The following is a 23687-nucleotide window of genomic DNA, read 5'->3' on the forward strand; positions in this document are numbered from 1 at the left end:
ATCGGCATTTTAACTGAAAGTATCAAACTATTTCGGTTTTAAGCGGTTTTACTGATAAAGTTTACTTTCAAATTGAACGAAAAAGACATAAACAAAGATGGAAATAACTACTTCAACTCAATGCAAAATCAGTAAAAAAAACATTTCATCAATTACGAAAATCACCAATTCAAGACGCTCAAATCATTATTTCCAGAACACTACCGAAATATTTTCTATGAATAAAAGCACGATGAAAATCTCCTCTCAAAACTACCTGATCCGAATTAGTCTGCCCACCTAACGCGGACAGGTGTCAATCCCCGTTAATCCAGAGTCAAAACACACACCCCACCCCCCAGCGGATGCTCAAAAATTAATAAAGTAATAATCCAAGTTATGTTGATGAGTAACGAGGATATAATGCGTCCCCCGGGACTCTACCCTAGGCAGCTGGTACACTTACGCAACCCGTAACGTCACGCCCAAGCCGTCATGGGCTAGTGATGCACCAGAGAATTTGAGGGCTGTGGGGAATGGAGAGATAGGGAGAGGATGCTCCCGTTTTTACCACACCAGTTTAGGAAAAGGAGTTGTGAGGATACAGTAAAAGGGTTTTTTAGTTTTAGAGAATTGTGTTGTGTTCAGAGATATTGTGAGGGATTTTTTCGAGACATAAAATTATTCTGACTTCTTTTTTTTTTCTGAAGAGGAAAACAAATTACGTTAAGGAGAGATATTTACAAAAACAGAAAATGGTAACGGTGTTTAATTGCATTTAAAAAAAAAATTGGCAGTCGCGGGACTGGCAGTGAGAAGTTATGTTTTTATTGAATAACGTAAGCTTATAATATTGATGTTGCATTTATTAAACTAGCTGTATTTATTGGAACTTAAATCGGTTCGGTGTTTCAATATTCCTTCAACATTATAAGCTTATGTTATTCTTTTATTATTATTGAATAATATATCATAAGCTTATAATGTTGAAATTAATTATGTTGAATTAATAAATTTAAGTGTATCAATTGAAACTTAAATTGATTCGTTGTTTCGTTCAACATTATAAGCTTATGTTATTCTTTAGTTATTATTGAATTACATACGTAAGCTTGTAACGTTAAAGTTGATTATGTTGAATTGATTAATTTAATTGTATTAATTGGAACTTAAAAAGATTCGTTGTTTCAATATACGTTCAACATTATAAGTTTATGTTATTCTTTTAGTAGTATTGAATAACATAAGCTTACAATGTTGAAGTTGATAATGTTCAATCGATAAATTTAACTATTAACTCAATTTTAAATCAATTTGTTGTTTCAATATATGGTCAACATTATATGTTTATGTTACTCAATAAAAGTGTAGCCTCTTTCTTTCAGTCTCATGACTGCCCGCCCCCCTTTTTTTGAATAAAAAATATCGCTCTTTCGAGTGTGTTTAAACTACTAGTTTTTGAGTTGACATGTTTTCATTGTTTTTGGAAAAAATAAAAAAACGGAATTTCAGTATGTGTCAGTGGCGGATACAGAAATTTATGTAAGGGGGGTAAGTTTCAATGGCCTGCGTTATACCTCCTGGGTAAGAAAGTATCAGTTGAGCAAGGCTGGCAACCCCCCTTGGGTAAAACCGCACACCCTAATATGCTACGAAGCACCCCCACCCCCCAAATGAGTTGAAAATCAGGCTGCAGACAGGCTGTTGGCATTACTGTAAGCTTTAAATATATGAGATTACAGCAATAAAACAGTTGGAAAAGCACGCAGAACAATCATATCCGACATGTGGTGGAAGAGTTCACTGAAAAAACGTTAAGCTCATTAACCATGATTGTTCTTTTGAAAATGAACGAAATACTCAAAATAGCTATAGCCCAGTAAACGAACCAAATGAATCCTTTGAATTATGACGCGTCGAAAGGAAATACCTTACACGTAGGAAGATCAGGTTTTTTAATGTGCGACAACAATTGCTCATAAAAGCGAGAATGGTGCCCGAATGGCCAAAAAAAAAAAAAAAAAAAATTTGATGGGCGAAAGAATTCCAAGCTACTTTCGTATTACGAGTTTGAAAACCGTAGAAACGATTTTGCACAGTTTGCATTTGACCGGTATTCCGTGAAACTATGCCAGTTCAGTTAATACCGCGGTGAGCAATACGTACAGTAGGCAATGAATTACAACAGAACCTCAGTAGAGTGAAGTTGTGACATAAAAAAACTCTCGGTTATTATGAACGTTTTCGCTGATCTCAGGTCCTCTTTGTACTTGAAAAGTAAAATACGAAATAACAACGTACAATAACACAAAATTGCAGATTACTGCAGACACGTGTTTCGGGGTTACAAGAAAAAGGAACCATTTTCTCAATGCAAAATGAGTGACTGAGCTTATGGATGAAAAGACATCCGACAGAAACAGAGTGATAGTTAAACAAGCAAGCGAAAAAAGTAAAAGTAACTTATTTATCGAACACCAATGAGAAAATTATAAACTAATATAGAACCAATAGGGATACAAACAATAAGCAAGCGCTTTCCCACAGGTATGCAACAAGCGTAAGAAAGAATTCGATGGGAGGAAGATCAAGACACAAAGCACATAAAAAAATTAAAACATTCTCAATTACCGTTAACAGCAAGAAAAAAAAAGTGAATGAAATAAAAACACACTAGGAAATAAAACAAAACACAAATTTTTTGGAAAAAAAATAAAGAAAATATAAGAAAGGGAAAAATATCAACCTTATTACGAAAGCAAGTAAAAATAAAATAAACAAGATAGATAAAAATAAATGGAAAAAGAATAATAAAAAAACAAAAATATGCAGAATAGTAGTAGGTATAATAGTAGTAAAAATAGTCTTTAGGTTACAACAGCTATGCATTGTGGTCACAAAAAATGCCCGTCTTACTTTTCTAAGTATCCACTAATAGACTGCAGGTACCCCCTTTCCAAACTACCGTAGAATGTCGAAAATTCTAAATAATTGGACCATAGGCAATTCGAATTTTCAAATTGTTCGGATTTTTTTGATAGCGACTTAGAAATACCGTTCAGGAAAATAGAATGTCAGTTAATCAAATAAAGTGGCCATACAGTATGTATTCACGTAACGTACAAGACATAACGATACAATATGTAATTGGGTTGTTTCCTATTTTTCAAATAAAAGACTTTCAGTCACTGTTTTCATTTTCGCCGCTGACGTCACACGTGAACAAGTAGGGCTACCAGAATCAAGTTCCAGGATATTGCCAAACTTACCAAATGAATATTTTATTTAACTCAGCCATTCTCGTACCGCTAGTTATCACTGGCACGATTCAAGATGGCAGCCTTCACTTGTGACATTACACAATGAAATATTTTGTTTTAGAAATCTGACATTAAAATAAAAAAAAATAATTAAAATTAAATATTGGGAAAATAAAAGTATTTTCTGGCTCTATGCTATTTTCTTTTAGCTTCTTCTATCAATTTCAGTGACATTTCAGTGGTGTTTTTGAACTTTCATTGTTTACTGAACAAAAAGGGAAAATATTTTCAGTACTGTACGTACTCTGTGACGAACTATGTTACAGTCATTAAATCTCGTAAATGTAATGAATTTCATAAAGTTACATCGACTTCGATTAAACAACGTTGAATTAAATTCTATAAAGAAACTCTGGCTCAAATTCATTTTAAAAAATCAATTATGTATTAAATCTTCATGGGGATTGAATTTGGATTTTTGAAGTTCTATAGTGCCCTTGAAAAAATTACATTGATAGTTTAACGAAATAGTTTTCGACATTTTTCAAAAATGAAGCAATGGATTTTGCAATAACTGCTAACAAAAGGATGAGAACCCTTTTTAAAAGCAATATGTTGCCAATAATAAAGAAAAATGTCCTCTTCATTTCACGAAGAGGAATTATTAGCCATACTTGGTTATATTTACATTTTTAAACGTAAAGAATATATTTCTAGGCTCCTTCTAAAAATACATTCGTTATTTTTTTCAGTTAATCCATTGAAAATGAAAAGGTAACACTAAATCTACTTTCTTTGCAATTGCTGTTATTTCGTAAGAAAGAGGGCGTCAAAAAATGTTTGATTTCTTCTTTTTTTCACGCAATCGAATAATATGAGTTGCAGTCAACAAAATGGAGAGGAATTACCAGTCAGTGATCAACATGACTGTTGATTCCTCTTTATTTTCATAAAGCAAAATTATCAGTCATACTTATTGATGCATTTACTTATTTAAAAGGTAAAATATATCGCATCAAAGAATAGGATTCGTTCGTCATTTCTCACATGTGCATCCATTACGATTGAAAAAGTAACACTAAACCAATTATGTCTACAGCAATTGTTACTTTGAAATTAAAAAAAAAAGAAAAAAAAAAAAAACGACGATACGCAACGAACGAAATTCCTGATGCTAACACGTATTTTGACCAAACATATGATACCAAATACGACTTAAAGAGGGGTTATCAGTCGTACTATATATATATATATATATATATATATATATATATATATATATATATATATATATATATATATATATATATATATATATATATATATATATATGCACAGAAATAATACTTTTTTAAACTCATCCAAGTGTAAGCAAGAAACCTATCAGTGTAAATATGTTTTCATTGCAGCGTCAGTCACCTCGCAGGAAAGGGAACATCAAATAAAATGTTTTTTTTTTCGGCTTCTTTTTGTTATTATTGTTATTATTTATATAATAACAATAATAACAAAATAATTTATTGTTTATTATATATTTATAATTTTATTATATATTTATTGTTATAATTTATTGTTATTATTTGCAAACGAACATATGTATGATGCTAATAATTTTGTGATGATAACATGAATTGTGATCAACAAAATGAAGAGGAATCAAGTGGTGAAGATGACTAACGATCCCTCTTCATGAAATGGGGAGGAATTAAATACACATCGTATTATGACTGATAATTCCTTTGCATTTCGTGAAGAGGAATTATTAGCCATACCTATTTACTTTTTTAACGTAAAAAATATGTTTCTAAATTTATCCAAAAAGTAAGATGCATTCGTTTGTTCTCATAGTTAATCAATCCGTCGCAAATGGAAAAGCAAAACTGTAAATTTGTTTACTAGCTCAAAGCTATGTGGTCAGAGAATGAATTGACAATAAAACTAAATGACACCGTTTAAAAATAATGCAGTGAACAACTATACGAAAAGTTTTAATAGAAAAAGCATGATTGAACTGATAGTATCTGACGATAACATGAGTTGTGATCAACAAACCGAAAAGGAATCATCAGTCAAGTGATGAAAATGACTGAAAATCCCTCTTCATGAAATTCAGAGGAATTGAAGACTCAAATAAGTATGACCAATATTTCTTTTTCATTTCATGAAGAAGAATTATCAGCCCAACTTATTTACTTTTTTTAAATAAAAAAAATTCCAAAAATAAAAAATATTTCTAAGCTTATTTAAATATAAGATTAATTTGTTATATATCATAGGTAATCCGCCACAAATGGAAAAGCAACCCTAAATATGTTTTCTCAGCACCCGTACTACATCGCAGGAAAGGACAATAATTATTCCAAATCTGTGTAGTCAGAGAATAAATTGACAAAAAAAAAAAAAAAAAAAAATAATAAATAAATAAATAAATAAATAATTAAAAATAAAAACTAAATGACGTCGTGTTAAAATAATGCAGTGAACAAATACACGAAAAGCTTTAATAGGAAAAGCATGATTCAACTGATAGTATCTGACGATACTATGAATTGTGATCTTCAAAATTTTAAGAGGAATTATCAGTCAAGTGATGAATATGACTGATAATCCCTCTTAATGAAATGAGGAGGAATTAAATATTGAAATAAGTATAACTAATAATTCCTTTTCATTTCATTAAGAAGAATTTTCAGCATTACCTATTTATTTTTTTTAAATTAAAAAATATATTTCAAAAGTCATCCAAAAGTAAGATTCATTCGTTATTTTTCATAGGTAATCCGTCGTAAATGGAAAAGCAGCACTGTAAATCTGTTTTCTCAGCATCCCCTGTCACATCGCAGGAAAGGGCAATAACTAGATCAAAGTTACGTGGTCAGATATTGTACTGACAATAAACCTAGATGACACCGTATTAAAATAATGCTGTAAACAAGTACACGAAAAGCTTTAATAGGAAAAGCATGTTTCAACTGATTGTATCTGACGATAATATGAGTTGCGATCAACAAAATGAAGAGGAATTATCAGTCAAGTGATGAACATGACTGATAATCCCTCTTCATGAAATGAAGAGGAATTAAACATTGAAATAAGTACAGTCGGACCCCGATTTAACGAACCTCTATTTAACGAGTTTCGCGATTTAACAAATTTTTCTCTATTCTCGATTAAAATAAAGACAAAAACCGCTATTTACCGAACAATAAACCCCAAATTAACGAATTATTTTAACAGCCCCCCAAAAAATTATTTTGTTAGTTTGAGTTAGGAAATATTGGACTGTTTTCCAAATGTTATATCCATATTGTCCGAAATAGGAAAAGACTTTTCTTGGAATCAGAAATTTTTGACGGGCGAGGGGGCAACCAACGAATATTGATTTTGATGCAGAAAGCGATAGTGAAACTCCCATTACAACTGTCATTTTTCAAATGCTTTACATGGTCTGGAAACTAAAAACCTGTCTCGTGCAGCTGGCTGCAAATGACACAGTATTTTCCTCTCTCCATAAAGTCGAAAGAGAACTATTTCGAGTCAAGTATCAAGGAAATTGTGAAACATCAATTACTCAGTAGTTTAAAATTTCAAATTAACTAGTATGTAATAAGTCGTGAAATGCTGAATAAAAATTTTACAATTTAACTATGGATATTTTTGCGCGGTTGCTTATTAGGGGTTTCAGATAAGGTAAGTGCAGTTTCTTTTATATTGTTTTCACACCCCGAATTTACGAATAACCCCGATTTAACGTATAAAAGTTTCGGTCCCGATGAATTCGTTAAATCGGGGTCCGACTATATAACTAATAATTCCTTTGCATTTCATGAAGAAGAGTTATCAGCCGTACTTTTTAAAAGTAAAACACGTATTTATAAAATCATCAAAAAATAAGATGCATTCGTTATTTGTCATAGGTATTCGTCACAAGTGGAAAAACAACTCTGTAAATCCGTTTTCTCAGCACCCCTTGTTGTATCGCAGGAAAGGAACTAGCCCAAACCTATGTGGTCAGAGAAAAGACATCCAGCAGAGATCTCGGGGAAAGAGTGGCGCATGCCGATGATTAACGTCCGCAAACCTCTAGGGAATCAGCTTATGGCAGACTCCATAAGTAGATTAGAACTGATGAAATTTGTCTTTTTGGGACTGGCTACTGGCTTACGGACATTACGGAACGCGGAATTGTATACCTTTTGCATTGGTTACCCATAAAGAAACAAGAACCGTGGAGGGACGGTTGGCGGAGGATCCATGGACTGCTCTTCCCTAGGGGGCATCAGGGGCAAACTGAATTTTCCTTTCCCAGCAGACGACTTTGTGGCTGCTCAAAGAACTCGTTTGGGGGGAACCGCCAAGTCGCACGTGCCTTGGTTTACCAAACATCTGGGTCACGTGATGTATTATCTCTTGGGTTTTTTTTCTCTCTCCCAAAAAGGAAGGATGTCACCCCTTTCCACAGTGGGGCTCCCCCTCCCACTGAAAAAATAATGATGAGCTAATGAGGCGGGCTCCGGACTTCTACTGATCGGAGGTAATGAAATTGCGGCCGTTTTCACGTCCGTGTCGTTGTCTCCAGACGGAGATTTTAATCAGGGAAATAGGCTGGCAACCCCTTAGGCATATGTTAAGGATGAGGATGGATGCTTCAAAAATATCCCACAGGCGAAGCAACATTTTTTAAAGTAACTTATTCTAAATAAAGCAAAACTTAAGCAAAAGATAAAAAAAATAGTTTTACATCAATCACTTCTTTTTAACCCTTTGAAAAGCGGTGGCTTCCTGTGAGTCTACCTAGAGTTTTTCCTTTTTCTAGCCAACTGTTGAAGCCACTGTGTGAGTTGGCTGATTTTTTTTTTTTTTAAATTAAAGGAAAGGTCAACTCAAAGAAAGACACTATGAAGGATTTAGTGACGTGGTAAAGATATTCACAAACCATAAAAAGCAATAAAACGTCTCCATAAGTAAAATGATATTTTTAGTAACTTATTTGCATATAAATCCAAGAGTTTAGCAAAAGAAAAGAAAAACGTTTGATGCACATAGCTTTTTTATTATTATTTTAATCCTTTGAAGCATGGTGGCTTCGTATGGCTGCCTAGAGTTTTACATTTTCCCAGCAATTGCTAAAGTCACTGTGCGAGTTGACTGAATTAAAAATCACTGACTGAATTCAACCAAAGACACTATGATTAATAAAGGGTTAGTAAATTCGCGAAAGAGTAACGCGTTAAGGACATTCCCGAACCATAAAAAGCAGCAAAATGTATCTGCAAGCAAAGCGATATTTTTTAAGTAACTTATTTGCATATAAATCCAAGACTTTAGTAGAAGAAAGGTTAAAAGTTTGATGTACAATCAATCATCTCCTTTTAATGAATTTGAGAAAAAGAAAAGTGGCAAAGGCATTCAAAAACTATAAAAAGCAGCAAAATGTCTCCACAAACAAAGCGATATTTTTAGTGACTTTTTTGTACATAAATCCCAGAGCTAAAGAAAAAGTTTGATGTACATCAATCTTTTTTTTTTCAATCCTTTGAGGCAAGGTGGTTTCGTCTGGCTGCCTAGAATTTTACATTTTTCCAGCAATTGCCGAAGTCACTGTGCGAGTTGACTGAATTAACACTAGAACTACGGCGGTCTTTATATGCCTAGAAATACGGAAGGGGTCATTTTGACCCAATGAGAAGAAGTCTGCATAGTTCCCCACATCTATATATATAAAACGCTTATGCGTGGCGCAAAACGAGCCTTTATTTCTTTCTCTCCGTTGGCAACGATCCGCTTTGTTTACGATCGCTGTTTACAAGTGCTGCAGACTCGCTTCTAGCGTTAGATGTCTAGCATTAGAATTTCGATTTTTGAATGAGTGTTTTCGATCACTTGAATATAATTTAAAAAGAAAAGAGCAGTGTGCTTGGGAGTCTTTAGATGAAAGATTTAAGCGCTGATCGGTAAGAAATGCTGCCGATAGGATTAGGCGCGCAAACGCACGCCGTGAACCGCGAATTGCAAATCGAGTAAGTTCTGTAAGTGTTTTCAAACATATTTCCGGTATAATCATGCACTTTACCGGAGAAAAGAGTTGAAATGACAGTGATAGTATTGAAACTGGAGAAAAATATTATTTTATTTTTAAAAAAATGCTAATAATAAATGCTGATACTTATCCTCGAATACCACTTATTTTATCCGATAGTAACATGCCTTTTAAATTCAAACGTGAACAATTTCCTGTTAGATTAGCCTTCCCCTAATAACTATAAATAACGCACAGAGTCAAACTTTTGATAAAATTTTTTTAGATTTGACAAAACCACTTTTCAATCACAGATATATAAGGCATTCAAGAGTCATAGTATCTGAAAACCCAGAAATTTTCTATCGTGTATGCATAGAAGTATTATGATTTTCTTCTTTTTTTTAAAAATCCTTTGCAAAGTTAATCTTGATGTCGAAAGGTTTTTCTTTTAACCATAGTGCTTACAAAAATTAAAGTTCCCTGCTTACGAGGGCTGCAGAGTCGGAGGAAAAATGTCTTACTCTGACTACAGGATTTTTAGAGACTACGACTCCTTTACCCAAAATTAGTCTGACTCTGGCTGTGACTCCTCAAATATTGGGAGAGCTGCGAATTTTGAGAGAAAATTACTGACTCCGTCTCTTGAAATTTTAAACCTTCGACTCTGACTCCTGTACCATAAAACCAGTCCGACTCCACAGCCCTGCTATAGCTTACCACAAAAAGAAGGTGGATGACCTTAATGCAAAAACATCATTTGTAATAGGTTGTTTGTGATTATTTTGGAATAGATAGGATTAGCGAGACTATGCCTCTTACTATTTGGTGCTTTCTGGAAGATTCTACCTATTACAAATGATGTTTCCCTTCAAGGACATCCGCCTTCTTTTCGTGGTGAAACTTAACTAACTGCAACCTGTAAATACTGAATTTTTTTTTTTTGCAACCACATTTTTTTACATACAGTGAAGCACCGCTTATACGTTTTTGAAGGGACTATGAAAAAAGTGTACAGATGAAAAAATGTATAATTTGTAAAGAAAATGTATATTAGACCCTCCAGGGACAATTTAAAAAACATATAATTGATAAAAACGAATAGAAGAGAAACGTATAAACCGTGCTTCACTGTATTATGCTATTCCACATAGACTAAATGAATTTATTGGACAATTCTCATTGCAAAATATGTCAATTAGTTTTGCAATCCATTGAAGTTAAGAACTGAACAACAATGACAAAGTAAAGCAACAAATTGAATCGTGAAGGCCTGAAGAGCGAAACATTTCACATACTTTTGCAATGGCATTGATGTTAAGAACTGAGTCACAGTGGCAAAGTAAAGCAACAAATTTGGAAACCTGATTTTACTGCTAATATGTTTTCACAAAATCATTTTGACCCTCTGCTTTATTTATAGTCATTAGGAAGGCTAATCTAACAGGAAATTGTTTACGTTTGAATTTAAAAGGCATATTGCTATCGAATGAAATAAATGGTATCCGAGGTATGACAAATATTAGCGTTATATAATAATCAATAATTTTTTTTTTGCTACAATAATATTTTTCTGCAGTTTTATAATTATCAGTCTTAGGTCAACCCTTTTCCTCCAGTAAAGTGCATGATTAGTCCGTAAATGTATTCGGAAACACTTGCAAAATTCTCTCGATTTGAAGACGGTATAAATTTGTGCACCTTAGCGTATTGGCAGCATTTCTGATCAATCTGCGTTCAGATCTTTCACCTAAAGACTCCGTAGCCCACTGCTCTCTTCTTCGTAAATTATATTCAAGTGCCAGAGGCAAACTGGTAGCCCTTCCACGCTGCAGGTCCGGGTTCGATCTCCAGGTTGGGCATGATTGATTCAGCTGTTCATTCCTTCAGTGGGTCGATAAAATAAGTTCCAAATATGCTTGGGAACTAAACACCGGGGGTTCCGCGTTAGGCTGACCTCTTAACTGGAACATCTGCCTAGCACCCCAGAGCCCTTTGTTAGAAGGAGTGAGATGGGTACAGTAGGCCTTGGCCCTCATAAGCTGTCGTGCCACTGGATTTAGTTTCTTGACTTTTAAAACACTCATTCTAACATTTTTTTTTACTAAATCACTGCTTTCAGAGAATGTCAGAAGTTGCTTGCTCTTTGCAACTGTTAGACATTTTGAAATATATATATACACATATTTTGACACTGAACATAATATAGTTAATGACCAAGAAATGTTTTTAAGTATGCTAACATTGTAGGGTTTTTTTTTTTCGCTGCAATTTCTTTTGCATTCAGTAAATGTAGGAAAGAAAGATTATATTATGTTTGTAACATTAGTACAAAAATGTTCCTTTGCATACTTCTCTCAAAAGATAATAGAATTGCAAACTTTTGCTTTATAATAATCCAATGCACGAGTTGCATGTCAAAGTAATTGTCCCCTTTTAAATGTATGAAAATTATAAGTGTTATGATATTCATATTAAGAAAAGAAAAACTACTTTTTTTTGATACAGATAAAGCTAGACCAATATTTGGTGACCGGTGAGCGAGCGTAGCGAGCTCGGATCGCGTAGCGATCCGAAGGAACTGCGTAAGCAGTTCCGGGGGTTGGCGAGCGTCAGCGAGCAGGGGGCGATAGCCCCCTAGTAATGCTATATATTTGTAAAAATCAGTTTAAAATAAAGATATTTATAATGAATGTAATTTGTTTAAAGGATGTAGAGACTTTAAGGACAAATAGTGCTGTAGTTTTAAAAAAGTTAAAATACACTCAAAATAATCAGCGCTGTTCGAGTGTCATTTCAGAGACTAGCGACTAATTCCCGCTTTTATGTACGAAAACATTATGAATGTTTCAAGTTCTTGCAATGAAATGTTCTAAGAGGTATTTTTGAGTTTCTGCTCTGTTTCAGAATTAGTAAATGTGTTTAAATTTTTTCTTTTTTGCTCAAAAAGGTCAAAATGACGCCTGCACACATTTTAAGAACAACTATTTAGTTTGGGTTTTAAATAAAATACAACTTTCTTGAAAACTTTAAATTATAACACAGCACGATGATTTGGGAAAAGTCAAGGAAGGATCAATTTTTTTGCGAAAATACAGAGAAGCAGTAAGCTAAAAAAGCTTGCTTGGGGTCAAAACGACCCCTCCCGTAATTCTAGTCTTAAAAGGTAAATAAATAAATGGCGAGGTAAATTCAACCAAAGACTCTATGAATTAATAAAGGTTTAGTAAATTCGCGAAAGAGTAACGCGGTAAGGACATTCCCAAAATATAAAAAGCAACAAAATGTCTCTACAAGCGATATTATTTTCAGTAACTTATTTGCATATAAATCCAAGAGTTTAGCAGAAGAAAGGAAGGAAGTTTGAATGCACATCAATTATCTCCTTTTCATGAATTTGAGAAAGAGTAACGCGGTAAAGACATTCTCAAACCATAAAAAGCAACAAAATGTCCCCACGAGCAAAACGATATTTTTTTAAAGTAACTTATTCACATATAAGTGCAAGATGTTAGCAAAACAAAGGAAAAAAGAGTGATATATATCAATCATCTACTTTTAATGATTTCGGGAAAGAGTAAAGTGATTAAAAATATGTGTGAAACGTAAAAATAACAATATATATCAACAGGTAAAGTGACAGATAAAAAAATGACTTATTTGCATGTAATTCCAAGACTTTAGCAAAAAAGAGAGGGAGAAAACGAGTTATGTGAGTGCCAATAATTTCCTTTTAATAAATTCAAGAAAGAGTAACTGATAAAGATGTCCATGCACCATAAGAAAGAAAAGATCATTATGAATGTAAATATAATCAGCCAAATGCAAAATTCCAAGAAAAATATGTTGCAAGATTTTTCTTGGAATAAATATTTAATTAAGAAAATGAAACTTCGTAAAAATTAGGACAACATTAATTTGCTGGCAATGTTGTAAACACTCAAAATAATAAGTAATTCCTCAAAACAATTCCAAGAAGATAAAACATTTGGAATGATTTACACAGGAAATTTAATCATTGTAAATAGTTTATTTTTATTGTAATAATTTCAAAAATAATGAAAGCGTTTTGAGAAACGAAATAAGATGAGAATATCAATATTTCTTGAATTATTTTGTTTTTATTGAGAACCTTAAATATGTATGTTTTCACGTTTCATGACATAGTGTAAATATTAATTATAACCACATGTTCACTATTGCTAAATTTTTGAATTGCTTTAATAAGCATTTTAAACGTTTGGGTTAAACAAAAACGCTTATAAAGCAAATAAGTATATTTTAAAAATTGAGATACTTCAAGCCTACTTTGATCACGCACTAGATCAAATTATAACAAATTTAAATTTTCTGTTTCTTTTTTTCGCAACAAGAACTAACGAAATACTTTAGAACGTCAAAAATCCGAAACATCAAAAATCCGAGCTTCAAAAATCCTAAACGTCAAAAGTACAAACTTCAAAAATGTGCACTCCCTTGACGTTATAATAAATTTTCCTATTTGTTCAGTAAGCTATGAGAGTGAACATTTGTCAAATTTTGGTAAGGATTGTAATTGCATATTCTAGCGTTACATACTGTACTGTATGTTATGTATATACATATTATATAACCACTTTATTTGATTAAAAATTTCCTACAATTATACATTACATTTTCCTAAATAGTATGAGTTAGGCTCTTGATTTGAAAATCCGAACATTTTAAAAATCTAAACATTCCATAGTCTTAATTAGTTCAGATTTATGGCGCTCTACTGTCATGGGATCACAAGGATAACTGAAAATTAATTACTTTTTACACTTTTCTCACTTGAGGAGCTTCATAAAATTTCTTTATTTAACAAGACCCTGCAAAGTTCTGCGTATTTGAAAATTTCTTATGAAGGGTTAAACACAGTTGTTGAGCATAGAACTATGTTTCAAAGAAAAGACCGTATTACCCCGCATTATCCGGCATGCCGCAAAATTCGGGGGTCACCAGAATTTCAATAACACTTGCTTGGTTCTTTCCGGAATGCCGAAAAATTCAAGGATAAAAAAAAAAAATAATTCAATAAAAAATATATGTTCAGCTTAAAAATGAATATAAGTTCTATATATATCTTATTAATGTTAATAAACTGTTTAATTTTGTAACAATATTTACTAACAATCTCATTTGTTATATCAACAAGAAAAATATTGTTTAATAACGATAATTTTATGAAAGTGAGATTAAAACTAAGTAAACAAACATTTAAGCAGTAAGCTACCACCCCTCAACCAGTGCTAAAGAATTTACCATAGCCATTCAATAAATAAAAATTAAACTTACCTCTCTAAAAGGAACCTAAAATAATTTATTTAAAAAAAATTATGAACAAATCGTAGTAACGATGATTGCTTCTGAATTGATTACTTTAGTGTCATATAATTAAATCCATAATTAATGACCTACCATAAATAATAAGTACATATAATATGCAATACACATTTTTTTTTTTCGAGAGAGAGAAGGTTACTTTCGGGATTTATTTATTTTTTTCCTTACATTGGTTTGCTTTCGGATTGGAACTGAACGGGGAAATTTACTGTTTTGTTGCAAAATAAACCTCAAATTATCCGGCATGCCGGAAAATTCGAATTTCCCGTCATGCTGGTCAACCTCGCTTTTTTTTCCGGCATGCCGTATAATGTGGAGCAATACGGTACATGAAAAGATGAAATGTTTCAGAATAGAAGACGGGACACTTACTTTCTCTTGCTGTTGCAGTTGTTTCATCATGATAGTTTTCTTTTTGTCTTTGCACCTCTTGTTCTGAAACCACACCCTGATCACACGCGGACTGAGTCCCGTCATTTCCACCAACTGCTCTTTCATGAGGGCGTCTGGTCGGGGGTTGGCCGCATAGCAAGTGCGCAACGTATGCAGCTGTTTCTCGTTCAGGACGGTCCGGACCCGCGTCGGTTTGTGGTCCGAGCTCTGCTTGTGCACCTGCGGCCGCACCGAATCCCGGCTACGATTCGTCTGCATGGACTCGGCATTAGCTGGAAACAAACAAGACATTAAATTAAGATTCTGAAAAATTAACAAATTTGGCTAAACATGGAAACAAACAGAACAGGAAACTATTCAGGAAACGCAACATACAACTCCAATGGTGAATATAAATAAATAAAAAAAAGAAGAGTTGGAAGAGATTCAGTCGGCTCAACAAACTCTTCTAATGATGAACATGGAAACAAACAGAAGAGGAAAAGTAGATTCTGGAGGTTCAACAAATTTTGCTAACGGTAAACATGGAAACAAACAGAGCAGGAAACTATTCAGGAAACTCAACATACTACTCTAATGGTGAATATAAATAAATAAAAAAAGAACAGAACTGGAAGAGATTCAGTCGGCTCAACAAACTCTTCTGATGGTGAACATGGAAACAAACAGAACAAGAAAATTATATTCTGGAGGTTCAACAAACTCTTCCACAGGTCAACATGGAAACTAACATAACAGGAAGCTATTCAGGAAACTCAACATACTACTCTAATGGTGAAAATAAATTAAAAAAAAACAGAGCTGGAAGAAATTCAGTAGGTTTATCAAACTCTTCTACTGGTGAACATGGAAACAAGCAGAACAAAAAGAAAAGATTATGAGACTCAACAAACTATGCAAAAAGTAAACATGGAAACAAACAGAACTGGAGGTTAGTCAGGAGGCTCAACATACTACTCTAATGGTGAACATGAAAAAAAAGCGGAACAGGAAGAGATTTTGACAGCTCAACATACTATTTTAATGGTGAACATGGAAACAAGCAGAACAAGAAGAAAAAATTATAAGACTCAATAAACTCTTCTCTTGGTGAACATGGAAACAAACAAAACAGAAAGAAGAGATTCAGATGGCTCTGTAAACTCTTCTAATGGTAAACAAAACAAGCAAAAAAAAACAGAACATAAAGAAGAAATTCAGATGGCTTAGTAAACTCTTCTAATGGTGAACAAGGAAATAAACAGAACAGGAAGAAGATATTCAGATGGTTCAATATACTCTTCTAATATTGAACATGGAAACAAGCAGAAGAAGAAAATATTCTGGAGGCTGAACAAATTCTTCGAACATGGAACCAAACAGAGCATAAAAAAAGATTTAGATGGCCCAGCATGCTCTTCTAATGGTGAACAGGGAAATAAACAGAAGCGAAATAAACTATTCGGAAGACTCAATAAAATTTGCAAACGGTGAACAAGGAACGAAAAATATTTGTTCAAAACAAAAACAAGGAGTAAGGAGGAGATGACCTTCGTTATTCATTGATACTATAAAGCAAGATACAGCATGTGAATCGGAGGCTAAAATTTCTCAGTATTAGCAGCTATAATCATGGTAAAATGTTACCAGGGAATCAGAGAGCAGGATTTAGTTCTTGAAAGGATCAAGTCTAACACTTTCGATATAAATAGCTCAGTCGCCTCGCTCTACATCGGCGAATGTGGATATGTTCGGTGTGGAACAAATGAAACAAACCTGTTTTCTTCCAATTTCACTGGTAAATACTGTCACATGACTTAAGACTGGCTTCGTAGAATAAACGGTTGCATTTCCTCTACCATTTATTCCTTTTCAAGGGCTAACCTTGACAGAATGGTGAATGAAAAAATGAGCAAAAGTAGATTAAAGAATCCACTAACGTATAGTCCAATCTTCCTTACTTCATGTTCTTAGTAGACAAAAACGAGTAGCTATACAAAACTTATTACCCGAGCGTCCTGTTGGGTGCCTTGTTGAAGACAAATACCTAGCAACGAGTTGCCTTTCTTGACACAAACTAAAATGAACTCATCTCTAAGATTGTTTTGTTGTTGCAGTCCAGACTCACACTGGCTTGTGGTCTGAGCTCTGCTTTTTCACCTGCGGCCGCACTGAATGCCGATTCCGAAGCGTCTGCATAGAATCATGATTGCTTTGCAACAAACAGCAGAGAGGGAGAAGATTCAGAAGGTTCAACAAACTCCGCTAATCGGAAACATAGAAAGAAAAATCTTTGCTCAAGACAAACACTCCAAGTAGACCAAAGCAAATATTCACCGAGCCCTTATTACCCGAACGTCCTGCTGCGTGCTTTGTTTGGAAAAAAAAATCTTGCCGATGAGTTCTATCTCGTCTTGTCGGAGATTTCTTTGTTTGAATGGGAAAAAAACGGTTCGCAGAAAGTAGACCGCGTCTCGTAAAACTGTTGGTCGATAGCCAAACTAGTCCGATGCGCATGACTAGCCGACTAAATCTCAATGTAAATATTACCAGAAAAGGGAAGTGTTGAAATTATTTGCTTCAATATATAACTGTGATTTGTAAGAAACAAATGATTGCTAGATTTTTCTTTTCTTTACATTTGTGTTTTCTTCGTTTAAAATGATCACTTTTTCATTATGACGTTGCCGTTTTCATCTTTTTTTTTTTTTTTTTGCTTTTTCATTTATGTGAATTCTCAATATTATATTTGTACCAGTAACGGTGATTTATTGCAACTTACGAAAATATTACAATGCAAACTAAAACCGCGTTTACATCATATGCACCTGAAATCCAGGCACAGATTTACTTTAATTTTCATAATGCAGAAATATTATTCGAAAAAATTAAACAAGACATCAAAAGCTTCAAAAAACAGCTAGTTCTAATTTTATTGTTTATTATCATTGCCAGCAACAATAAAAAAAAAATACTAAAATCGACGCCGCTATTAATATATTTATTTAGAAACGAATGGCAACTAAGAATTTCAATGTCATGTGATCGTTTGTTAAGTTTCGTTTTTAACAAAACTTTCATTCAAATTTTCTTTCTCCCGTTCAACAACAGTAAAATCAGGCATTTGTACATCTGTAAATACAACGCAACAAAAATCCAATAAACACACGATTTTTCATTTCTACCAAGTTTCAAATTTGACATTGTACTGACTATTTAAATTCTCATTTCTTAGCTTTTGAAACATCGTCAAGGATAAACATTTTCTTGGGGAAAAGCACCATAGTGTGGTGAGCAGCTGATTTTTGGGCTACATTGGATACACTAAACTTATTAGAGATTTTATTTGAGTAAAAGGTACATCAATTATTTTATTAACATTTCTTTACGTGCAATAGTTTTTAAGCATTTTTCAAGTTAGGAAAATTTTTGCGGCGAAATTTGTATATAAATAATAAAAGTTTCAGTCAGCGTTTTGTTCAGGTAAATAGTTCAAACACTTCATGTTCGTCTGGATTCAGGTTGGTTTCATCTCAGAATGGTTGGACTCAAGGCCAACGAGAGGCCATGTTAGCTTTGTCGGAAACTAAGGGCCCGGTCCTTTGGGGGGCCCGGCTCGGAATCAGAGTTGTACAAATCTTATAAGTTTTATGGGGGGAAGGGGACCAAACTGACATGGGACCCACATTGGCTCTCGGCGGGCCTGGTTGTACTCAAGAGATTGCAAAAGTCCACTCGAGTTCTCATGCTGCATTAGTCTGGCCATGACTACTAACTTCCCAAAGTGTTTGCTGTTTATTTGTATTCCATACAATAAATATTCTGAATTTTATTTTTTCGTCCTTTTTTCAACCAATGTACACCTTTTCGGAATCAATTACACAGGCCTACATGTTTTTTGGTGTTTTGAATTTGACAAGTGTCCTTAGTAAATACGAGTACGCTGAGCTATCTATACATATAATAAAATAAGATGTTTGTGTGTGTGTGTTTGGCGCGCATCCCGGGAAAACGGTAAGGCCTAGAAAGATGAAATTTGGTATACTGGTGCAGTTTTTGCTGAAGATGTGCACCTCGGGCTTCGATTTTTGATATTTTTAATAGAAAATAAAAGTTATTTAATGTTTTATGCGTTTTTTTTTTTTTTGCACTTTTTACCTCACAGACCCCGAACCAATCGCACCACACAAATATTTTTTGTACTATAGTGTAGAAAATTTAATTTTAAATATGATGAAAGAAAAAATTTTGAAGATAGAGCAATTTTTGTATTTTTTATAAATTTTTGAAAAAACCTTTATTTCGCATTTTTTTCTGGGTTTAGTTTTTTCGAAACCCATCCTGCAAAAAGTATTAAGCCCTAAATTCCAAAATTTTAGTTGGTAATAGTAAAAACATTCCGCCCCCTTCAGAAGGGAAAAGTTTTTAAAAATACGCAAAAGTTTTTTTTTACAATTTTTTAAATGCAGAACACGACGCGACCTGTAAGCATTGCCGGCTGAGTACCGCACTTCCTCATCACGTGACCTAACTTAAATCGTTTGCTTTCTCTCTGCCTTTTTTTTTAACGTTCAGAGATTTCTCAGATCTTTATTTTTCCAACTTTTTTTTTCTGGACTGTTTGCTATATTTATTTTTGGTCAAATATTTTTGCGCATTTTAATTCAATAAAAGCGGTGATTTTTTTATCTTTTGCAAGCGCTGCTTTTTGGACACTACAGGGAATATAGAGCCTTTTTTTGCGTGTAATTTTAAGTAAATAAATAAAGCCCGCGGTCTTTTTTGCATGATTTTTGTAGGGATTGGTGGTTATGTTTGGTGGATAGAGAGATGATATTAAGTGGGCAAATTCTTTTTTTTTTTTTACATAGAAAGGATTGTTAATTACTATCAGAGGTAGATATGCATGGATCGTATAGATAGATAGATAGATAGAGAGAAAGAAATGTGGACAAATATAGAGGTGGATACAGTAGATGAACAGTAAGAAATAGAGGAACTTCAACGGGGGATCAATAGCCTACCCCACCCCACCCACCCCCACACACACACCAAGACTTTGAAAAAACAATGATTTCACATGCTTTTTGTTATTTTCCGACAAAATTTGCATGAAGAGTATGCCTTTTGTGCCTCCCCTCCCCCTTCCTGAAAAATATTCCAAAGGACATAACAGGAGATATATCTAGAAAATACTTTATTCAATACAAATTTTTTTTAAGCAGCCGCCGATGGCGGCAACCTTGGCGTAAAAAGACGAATGTTAATATTGATGTATAGAGAAAAAGATTGATTAATGCCATCGACAATTTTTTTTAAGCAGCCGCCGAAGAAGTCAACATTGGCGTAAAAAGGCGAATGATAATAGTTATATAGAGAAAAACATTGATTAATACCGTCGCTAAATTGTCTAAGCAGCCGCCAAAGGCGGCAACCCTGGCGCAAAAAAGCGAATTACGTAAAAAGGCGGACCAGCTGGTCGCCGCAGGCGGCTAGTTCTGAATATGAATTTGGATTTAGCCCATCACGTCAAGATTTTTCACAAAATCAAAAAATAAAAAAACCTTATGAGATATTTTGTACTAAAGCAAAAAAGTACCTTATGGATATTTCATAAATTGCATAGGAATTTTTCTTTAAAATGTCCTACTACCAAGAAAACCAGATGTCGGCCACCAACAAAACCAAATATCTACCGCCAAGAAAGACGAAAGAAAATAAGCACGCGATTAAGGACAGTTTACATGACAGAACAGTTTTTCACTCCTCTGTATCTCAGCCCCATGCAGACCCCCGAAGTTAATTTTTAGTATACTCAATCTCTAGTGAGCCCTGACGAAGCCTTGATACATCTATTAAAAATATTTTAGTAAAATAATATATTTATTTCATTTCAAATAAACAAACTTGAGTGGCAACACTTTTTTATTTTCGCATCTGTCAAAGTCAACTAGACACTCAACGTTAAATTCCGGTTATCAAAAATTTGCCATTTCAACTGCGCTTGCGCGTGGAATTCGTTGATTTCAAAAATCTTGCTAAAATTAATGACAAACATTTTAGATTTGTTAATAAATATGAGATGGCAACAGATAAAAATTAGAAATCACAAAGCTTTCTCTGATTTAGTTTTTAGGCCTCGTTAAAGATTGAGTTTTGCGTCTTAATTATTAACGGATTCTGTGTCTGATTTTTCTGTCCCTTTTCAGTGCCAAATTTTTAACCTCAGAAGAGCGTACTAGAATTGCAGCGTCACTTCTAATACAAAGCCGAACCCTCACAACCTAAATAATCTTAATATATAAAAATCAATGTCCTGAGATAACATATATATATATATATATATATATATATATATATATATATATATATATATATATATATATATACATCAACGCACAGCCAATACCGCTGAAGTCTCAGGCTTGAAATTTGGCAGGCATGTCCACATGATTACAAAAGTATCCACTAAGAAAGGATTTTTCGAAATATCAATTAGTTCAGGAGAAATTAATTAAAACCCCTTAATTTCTGTGAAATTAAAATCTGTCATTGAAATTTAAATCCCTTATTTTCGGAGGCTTTCCTCCATTCAAATCATTATTCAGTACTTTATCTCAACTTTTGGTCGATAGCGAATTTTGAATTTGATATTGTTTTTATTTCTCATGTGATTCTTCGAGGCTTTTCTCAAGTCAAATAATAATGTTTCTGTCTTTTGCTTTCATTTTTTTCAAAACTAGAAACGATGTTTTTAAGAACATCATCACAGGCGGACTATCCTTTTGAATTTAGAAGAGTGCAGTTTCCTGTAAAAGTTTGCTTTGCAATAACCGTAAATAAGTCACAAGGACAGACATTAAAAGTAGCAGGGATCGAGTTAAGAGAAGACTTTTTTTCACACGGCCAATTTTATGTGTCTCCAAAGTCAGTTCATCAAGCAGCTTAATAATTTTAGCACCAGAAAAAAAAACTAACAATGTTGTATACAAAGAAGTTCTTGCTTAAACATAGGTATAACAATAAAATGTGGATGGCCTGTGTTAGCAAAGATAATCAATACTTTAAAAGGATCGTTAATAACAGTTAAAGATCGGTTAAGGACAAGGGCCATATATATAAACAGTCCAGGGGCCCCGGGATCCTCCCAAAATTAGAAAAAATTATAGGTAATAAGTAATTATTATAGGGGATTTTCGAAACTAGGTGCACCAAGCATTGTTAACACCTGCTAACTCCATTACCCGAGAAATGCCGGGTACGGGAATGCTAGTAATGTATAATACTATGCTGTTTACGCCTAACGTAAAATATCTGCAAAAGACGGATATCTGTAGTCCTATTCCAATCATTTTTGAAGTACACAATATGTTTTACGTTTATGTTAAATAAATATTTCTAAACCAATAAATATTGAAGTGTCATTTTTCTCTTTACATTATAAAGATTATTAGTTATTCATATCCATAGTTTCATAAAATGCATCACGAAATCGCTGTGAAAATATTCTAATCGCGTCATTAATTTGTTGGGACTCTAGCTCAGCCTAAATATAAACAAGCATCACGAAATCTTAAAAAAGAAAGGCCAAAAAAGCTCAAGTACGCGTGCAAGCGCAGTTGAAATGGCTAATTTGTGATAACCGGGATTTAACGTCTAGTCAACTAGACGGCAGCGGCAGTTGTTTACGAAATAGTTAGCGTCAGTTGTTTGTAGCATCGAGTTGTGTTTTGTTTTCTGAGTGTTTAGTGCGTCATAGTGTCATCAAGAAAGTGTAAAAACTTAACCTGATACATTTTGTTACGTGTGTGGTGATTTAACGATTACTAAGCATTAACGAAACATAACAGTTTTTATTAAGAAAGCTTATCACGCATACTTCGGTGTAAAGCTTTGTGATCAGGAAAAACGTTGGGCTCTACAACAAAGTGTGCTTAGCTACTGAGAAAGTGGACAAAAGGTACACTTAGCTCTTTACTCTTTGGCATTTCTATGGTACTATATAGGAAACCAAAAAACCACTAAGACGACTGTTACTTTTGCTCCTACGATGTCAAGGGTTTCAGTTCGATAGATAAACGTACCATTCAGTATCCTGATTTACCATCTGCCACACGACCTATAGGGGATATTTCGATAATTGGGAATCTGGCGATCTTTCTTCATTGGCTTCAATTTTTGTCTCAAGCGCCTGCGCGAGAGGTATTTTTCTTTACAAATCAAAACAAAGAGATCGGAAACATCTATTCACATAGGGTTACTATAAACCAGCAGGGTTACCAAAATAAAATTATTTTCGCCAAAAATGAGACGACCGCGCCAGATTCTCAATTATCGAAATATCCCCGACCTGTACCTCATGGACCAGGAATTCCCATTCCTCCACCTTTTCTGACCATCCAACAGCAATCATTAGATGAAAGTTCAAACGACAAAACCGATGAAAAAGAAAAAAAACAATTTTATTCAAAAATAAAATAAAAAAACAACGATTGTCTCACGTAAATAAAACTGCATTGTTTGTTTTTTTATGACCAACGCAATTTCGTAGGAATTTTCTATTAAATATAGTTTCAATAAATATTCTCTCAGTACTTTTGGCAGTTTCTATGATAATTTTCTTGCACACTTTTCTTGAAAACCTGACGTGCTGGAAAAAAACTAAGCTCAGATTCGTGAACAGCACTCAACAT

At 33.7% G+C, this 23687-nt stretch overlaps 1 protein-coding gene across 2 annotated transcripts in view; it reads right to left on the minus strand.

Annotated features, from left to right (window-relative positions):
* The window catches only part of LOC129223970 (insulin gene enhancer protein ISL-1-like), a 191306-nt gene that overhangs the window by 103410 nt on the left and 64209 nt on the right, over window positions 1-23687 (minus strand). For both annotated transcript variants that reach the window (XM_054858355.1, XM_054858354.1), the window contains exon 4: window positions 14995-15287. In XM_054858355.1, coding sequence (XP_054714330.1) covers window positions 14995-15287 — 293 coding nt within the window. The remainder of the gene's footprint in view (window positions 1-14994; window positions 15288-23687) is intronic.

Source organism: Uloborus diversus, chromosome 6 (genome assembly GCF_026930045.1).
Source record: "Uloborus diversus isolate 005 chromosome 6, Udiv.v.3.1, whole genome shotgun sequence".
Classification (NCBI taxonomy): Eukaryota; Metazoa; Arthropoda; class Arachnida; order Araneae; family Uloboridae; genus Uloborus; species Uloborus diversus.